Raw genomic sequence first — 7500 nt, forward strand, 5'->3', positions numbered from 1 at the left:
TTGTTCGTTCGTTCGTTTGCCGCTTCACCTCCGCGATCTGTTCGTGGAACTGATTCAACCCAAAATCAACTGCGAAATATTCGCTTTCAGTTCCACATGAGAACTTCTGCGCCGCCGAGCCGAGCCGTCGCCCGCTGTCTTGCAAGCAGCAGAGCGAACAACATCATGCACGACTTCCTCTTTTTGGCCTTGCCACAGTTTCCTCTCCACCTAACTACAGAAGACTCGATCTGCCACAGCATAGGGAGTGTTTTTTTTAATGGCTCAATACAGTAGTACGGCTTCTTTGTTCCGTTTGATATCACTTCCCAAATCTTTAATACATGTTTTTTATTTTTGCAAAAACATGTCACCGTCTGACCGCAATGGCGTTGTGATGCGGCGTTATTTAAACCGTTGGCATTAGAGATCATTTATAGCGTTTTTTTGATAGACAACTTTATCTCTTATCCTTTATCCTAGGATCCTTTATTACAGAAGTCCTTCGTAGTCAGTATCTGTCCTGTAACTCTTGTAACCGATTTCTTATGGATGCTGAATTCCAGGATCTCTGTCGGGTTTCTCGTCGGTTCGTCTCTACCGAATCCTTTGGACAGAATAGTTACTGAAACTAAGACGGAGGAGTTTTCAGGTGCTGACTGATACTGCGGTGTGTTCGTTTTTCACACGTCAACAGTTAAGAAACCACAAAAGTTCAGTCTCTTCTCCTGCGATTAACTACTGCCAAAACTCATGCAGGTTGGTTTAGTTTTTCAAACTCTTTTTTCAAACAATCTCTTTCGTCACTGAAGACATCGAGAAGTTTCCGTCTTCCTGAATCAGGTAGTGCAGAGTTGCAAAAGCAAAGCGTGATGAAGCTGTGACCTCAGAGAGGTGGTGCATGTGCAGCTCTGCGTGTGCTTTGGTTTTTATCTCGCATTTTATGTCTAGGGTTACAGAACCGACGCTGACGAGCGGACAGAAGGAGATCCGCGCGACATAAATAACAGAATCCTATTAATGAATAATCATTATACCTGATATGAAAAGGATCCGCTAACATTTACACTCGCCGGTCCTTTAATTATCCAATCAGCCATTTATTATTGTTATTAGCACGATACATGTCGAGAGCTTTGAGAAACGCTGCGATGATGAGAAAATTCAGAGAAAAACGGGTTCGAGATGACACAACGGCAGCTTATTAAAACCGTGTGGAGCAGAAAAGCAGCTCAACACCATGAGTGCTAGAACCTGCCAGGAAAAGAACCTGATACGATGTCAGAAAAAGGCAGGAATCTGAGGCTATCTGAGGAAAACCATGGTCTTCGACTTCATCTGTATGACTAGTTAAGGACATAAATGCCCCTTTTCCACCAGAAAGAACCGGGTGCTGGTTCAGAGCTAGCGCTGGTGATGGTTCAAAGTTGGTTCCACTGACGAACCTTCTAAGAACCGGTTTGCCTTTCCATCAGTTAGAGAGCATCACAGAGCCGAGTCTGACGTCACTGTATACGTGTCACGTTACACAGCAACGTTAGCGCAGCAGCGACAAACACAAACACAACATCAACAATGGCGGATGTTGCTTTACTGTTAATGCTCATGGCTTTGTGAACCTACATTAACACCCAAACGCGGCAAATCCAACGTGTACGTGCAGCTCCGTGTAATCTGTATAAACGGAGGTTGTAATGGAAAAAGTACATAACGTTATTTTATCATTAACACAGAAAAAAGTTAGCCTTAGCATGTAGCTACCTACTATCATGTGTGCTGATAATGTATCATATCGCGGTAAAGTAAAAGTGTATTAAACATTAGTATACTTAAGGTACATTATCAAATGCGCTAACAGTAGCTCCGCCCCCCGGGCGCTAACAGTAGCCCCGCCCCCAGCCCCTGACGCAAGCGGTTCTTAAGTCTAGACCAGCAACGTTTTGGTGCTACTTAAGAACCACTTTTCCTGGTTCAGAGCCGGTGCTTTGGCTGTCGAAAAAGAAAGAACCGGTTCTAAATTAGGCTCCGAACCAGCACTCAAACTGCCTCGGTGGAAAAGGGCCAAAAGATGTCTGATCAAGCTGTGAACAGGTTCAGCTACAGCAAGCACTCGGATAATCGTTCATTACGACAGCGCTGAGATGAAAAGCATCGCGACAAGCCGAAACCCTAAAGGCCTAGCATCGGGTTCCTTTTGGGTTCCTGTCAGTCAGGAACAGAAATCAGAGGCTACGCTGGGCACCAAAACTGTACAGCTAAAAAAATCTGAGAAGCTTTTCTTTTCATCCCAGTTGTAAAGACAGTCGTTCAATTTTTCGACAAGGATCTATTTTGTTTACCTATAGTTTGGCGGAGCTCCTCACACAGGCTAATGTGAGGGAACTGAAGCATCTGTTTCCACTTCTTGCTCTTTCCTTTTCGGTTTCCACCCCCTCCTGCAAAGGAGAAGAGCAAAGATCGAATTAGACACAGGAACTATAAAGGCTGTAAAAGAATATTAGATTAGAAATAGAAATCGCATTTCAAAGAAATTACAGTGGGGGGCTGAATTCAGAGGTGAGGCTCGTATGAATACGCTTCAGCTTACGTGTCACTTCCAGTTACTGTACATTACTGGGAGAAGGAAAGACCAAGGAAAAGTGCTGGGACTTTGCGGTAGCGGCTGCGGAGACGAGACCCGCGCTCTGAATTTTAAAAATGTTAATAAAAATAAAAGTCTGTAGTGAGCAAAGTATCGGTCGACGTGGTCGATGATCTTTGATATGAAAATGACTGTATGCTTTATGTTATGAGGTGTTATAACATGACTTCCTGATTTAGAGGAAAATTAAAAAAAAAAGAAAATTAAATGAAATTAAATTAAAATGCAACAAATACGTAAATTGTGTGTCAAATGTCAAAAAATGTATAAATATTTAATAAATAAATAGAATTCATTTTAAATCATTTAATAAATTATTGAATTGATTATTTTTAGAAATGATACGAATATTCAGTGTCGATGCATTTAGTGCCATCATTACAACAAACAAACAAACAAATAAATAAATAAATAGATAGATAGATAGATAAATAAATAAATAAGTCTGCACTAAGCACAACCCCTGGTGTGAAGTTCCTACTGTGAAGTGTTTCCAATTAACATCCTAGACCGGATAACGGCGTTAACGACGACGTCGGGTTTTTCTACGAAGCCTCGACTCCTAAAATCAAACGATGATTCCAGCTCTAATTCAGTTCTGTCTATAATCGAATTCAAGAGCAGGTTAAGTGTAGCTAGCTGTTATTAGGATGCTGCAGAGGAACATCGCATCAGTCTGAGCGAAGCCGCCTGAGTGATTCGACTGTCTGCTCTGACTGCGTATAAATAATTCACGTGTTTCCAGGAACACGGACACAACAGGGCAGAGCGGATGTCAGTAATGTTTAGAGAAGGAAAACTCGTCCTGGGAAAGCGCCATGCAGCCATTTTCCTTAACGCCGGATACAGGAAGACGATTCACGTGAAGCAGGTTTACACGAGAGGAACACCGACGTGAGACGTGGACATGAAAACGTTAGAACTGCGGCGAGATCAGACGAGGGCTGGACGATAGCAACAAAAATATTACGTCGCGGTACTCAAATATGCTTCACTGACACAAGATACGTATATTAATAAATATAAATGAACATTTACGTCTATTTACTTTTTCCCAAAATTTCAAGAGAAAATTGTTTAAAAGAAAATTACGATAAGACTTTTTTTTTTAATAAATGTAAACGGTTGTATTTTTTATCTACAAAAAGAAGTTTCATTTTACAAATCTTTAAAAAAATTAAGAGAATATTTTAACAAATTTCTAACATTCAATGGGCAACTTTTAAAGATTCGTATTTTAAGAATTAAAAAAAAAATCATAACTAAATTTTTTTTAAAAATCGCAATATCTAAAAAGACGGATTCACACAAAATCACCGATCGGATCTGAAACGTTTTAAATAATTGCACAGGATTAAAGAATCAGATAAATGACGTTTAATACAACTTCAAGAACTGGGATTTCTTGATAAAAATTATTAAAATAAAAAAAAAAAATTTTCATTTTTTCAAACAATTTCATACAATCTCACAAAATTAAGTGCTGCATTTAAAGTGTCTACGCAATACTAGAAGATATGGACCTTAAATTAAGACAGAACGAGCTGTGAATTAAAGGAGAAGGTGCATTAGGTCTTGCATAAAGTTCTGTACTGTAATCTGGACACAAACAGGACACACCCTTCCCCTCAACCAATCAGAAGCCTGGCTGGCGCACGGCTCCGTACACGGTATCTGAGGACGTTATCTGAATATGGATCCGTCGTGTGAATTAAACAGACTCACAAATACTGACTCAAACAGATACCCACAATACCTGATTTCCAGATTTTCAAGATCTGGTGGCTGTGGGCGGAGCCTCTGTGTGTGAAACTGGTATAAGGTAATCTGTTTTACACATGAATAATTTATGGTCCCTAGTTCACAGCTTGGGGCGATGTAGCATGCCCAATCCACCTACTGGAATGTCCTTGGAAGCTTGGAGGAGACTGAAGAAGTTTCTAGTTGTTTCTAGAAAGTTCCTCTCAGGTGTATCAGGTATGGAATCCCAGTGGCTTTGAGATGGAACGTTGGGCAGTGCATTTAACATGACGTTATGTTACTTTTTTTAACCCATTCTACATCAAGCCACTAAAGTACATCCAAACAATGGTGTTCTAAAATCTTTGTTTCTGCCATTCAACTACGACTACAGAAACCTGATTGTTCTCCTGTTGAACCTCTGATGAGCTACGAATGAGAGCATATCGGTCAAACTGGTTTCCCAAAGCCTTTTTTCAAAAGCCTAAGTTCAGATCAAAGTGCTCAAATGTTCAATGTTCAATCCTCAATTCTCAACGCTCCGGCTTTTAACAATGATCGTTGTGTGGAGCTTCGTTTAGGAAATTCAACCCATGATTGACTTGACAAGCAGGTCAGAAATACAGGCTCTGTACGAGCTAAACCGAGCGTGTACGCATTCTTTATACGCGAGGGACGAGAGAAATACGACCGAGAACAAAGCAGTTTTAAAGTCTCTGGGAGTGAACCTGGAGACAATGTAAATAAACCTGACAGTAGCGTAGCGACCGAGCTAAACCTGGAAAACGGAGAGTTTAACAAGGGCATTAAATGTGAAGCTGAGAATCATACGCTAATAACTAACAATCGTAACATTTCCGAAGACGCCAAAACAAATAGAACGATAGAACGCGAACTACTAAGTGTTTCTACTTTACAACAAAATTTTGAGAATGAAAAACGATCACGTATTTGCTAACGATTAGAATTTTCTGTTTATTAACGAAACACACGTCACTCTTGTTAGCTACGATTAACGCTAGTTTGTTATTTCTTACGTTAGAGTAGCTGGAAACATTCGTTGTGAAATCTGCTGCAAGACAAGAAAAGTCCTGAAGATTCGACTGTGGTATAAAACCGTTACCGTGGTTAGAGAATCCTCCCCGAGACGCAAAACCGTAAAAAGATCGTGACGGATCATGTGGCACGTCCATAAACGAACGAGTTGTTACTAAAGAAAGGACGACGTATTGAAATTAAAATAAAATCCTGCCGTGTTTACGTAAAAGTAAAATCGTCAGAATCAGAATCAATGCTAAATAAATTCTATTACGTAATACAGTAGCGTGAATTCGGACGTCGCTACAGTTTAACTGTTCAAACGTCGCTGATTGACTCCAAACGCACACAATTCCCGTCGCACGGAAACCTTCAGCACGGCAACGGATCGAATCCCAGGATTTGTTTCGTGCACGTTTGCTTCACAGAGAAGAAAAGAGATGTTGTTCGATCTCCCAGCAGTTCGCTTTCCTTTCCTCGCTTTTCGAGTGACTGGTCCAGGTGCAGGACACAGTGACCTTGGCGTTAGGAAAAACGCTTTAACGTCAACAAGGCATGTGAGGGGAAAAAGGGGTCATGGGCTTTGTCCCAAACCACACGGTAGTACTGTACCATATAGTGTGTCAAAATAGTTTGCCAGTTTAGGTTACATCCTGAATAGCGACGTCCAGTTTTGGGGGAAAGTGTGCAATTTTTTTTATGATGCGTTTATCCAAAGGGTACAATTTCCTGTCCGGTTGTTGTTAAAAACTAGTTAATGACAGATTTTTAAAAAGCCTTGTGACTAAAAAAAAAAAAAAAAAAAAGGATATTCTGGGAACAGGGAAGTGTTCACATGTGTTAGGGTGAAACAGGAGGAAGAGAATAATCCTGCACTCTTTATTCCTCGACTCGTTATCGCAATATTGGCCTGCGCAGGAGGATACGATATGCAAATGACCTCTGGAACCAATCACAAAATGTTTTCATTATGTGCTGCAAGCAGCTTCGATGTTCCTGATGAGTGTTTTGTGGGTGTTTGATGAATCACCGGATTCAAACGATACGACTAAACGAATCATTTCGGTCAGATTTATAATAACGACACACCGATTACGGTTAAATCGACGATTTCTTATATTACAAAAAATCGAACCTTTTGACTATATCGTTCGGGAGTTTAGCGGAAAAAAAATAAAGCCGGACGAACGCTGATGATGCCGTGCTATTTGCAATTCAAACATGACAGTCAGTAAAAGAATAAGAGAATCAGAAATATGCTAATGATACCGACAGCAAAGTGTATATACTAATATGGAACGTATGGACAGTAATGCAAATAACATGCGCTGTTTGTTTACACATGCAAATAAATTGAATCCAAGTTCTCAGAAGGTCTGGAAGCGAATGCTACACAGCTCCTTCTGGGTTTCATACAACACATGGTGTTGTGTATATAAACTCTCAAGTGAAAAATCATTCACATATCTCATCATGACTGGGGAAATTAGACACAAACAAACAAAAACAGGTTCGAATGCCGGACAAAATTTTTATACGTTCCTGGGATTTATTTATTTTTTTTGGCTTAGCAAGAGGAAATAACTGAATCATGAGTCGCTGTCAGACATCAGATATCTCACGGTACAGGAAAAACAACCAGCATAGAAACGCTATATCCCGAATAACACGACAAGTCACGAGTGCAGCTTAAATAAAAACGTTCATGTTTACAGTTCTGATCGATCTTGTGTAAAACTTTTCTCCTTAAATCAGGTCCCGGTTAGTAGAAGCACAACACGGCGTGCGTTAGCGACAACCGTCCAGGTGACTAGAGATGGAGGGAAACAGCGACAGAAAAGTGTTCGCCCCGTCGTCCCGAAAGTGGGCGTGGCATACTCCGTCTGACCTGTCAATCAAAGCGACGCTACCCTAATCAATCACAAGCGTCTGTGTGAGAAAGAAAGCGGTCAGCAGTTTTCTGTGTGCTACACGGCATCAGCAACAAGTTGAAAAGTTTAACATATAACATATTTAATATGTTGAATTTAATTCGATCGTTTAAAAGAAAAAGTACGACGAGCGTTTAAAGACGTAAAGAGCGATACTGACGACGCTGGAAA

The 7500-nt window shown here is 40.5% G+C and overlaps 1 protein-coding gene across 1 annotated transcript in view; it reads right to left on the minus strand.

The window, feature by feature from the left end:
- grk6 (G protein-coupled receptor kinase 6) overlaps positions 1–7500 on the minus strand; it is a 33216-nt gene that overhangs the window by 23645 nt on the left and 2071 nt on the right. The window contains exon 2 of the mRNA XM_060890395.1: positions 2319–2414. Coding sequence (XP_060746378.1) covers positions 2319–2414 — 96 coding nt within the window. The remainder of the gene's footprint in view (positions 1–2318; positions 2415–7500) is intronic.

This window comes from Tachysurus vachellii, chromosome 17, assembly GCF_030014155.1.
Source record: "Tachysurus vachellii isolate PV-2020 chromosome 17, HZAU_Pvac_v1, whole genome shotgun sequence".
NCBI lineage: Eukaryota > Metazoa > Chordata > Actinopteri > Siluriformes > Bagridae > Tachysurus > Tachysurus vachellii.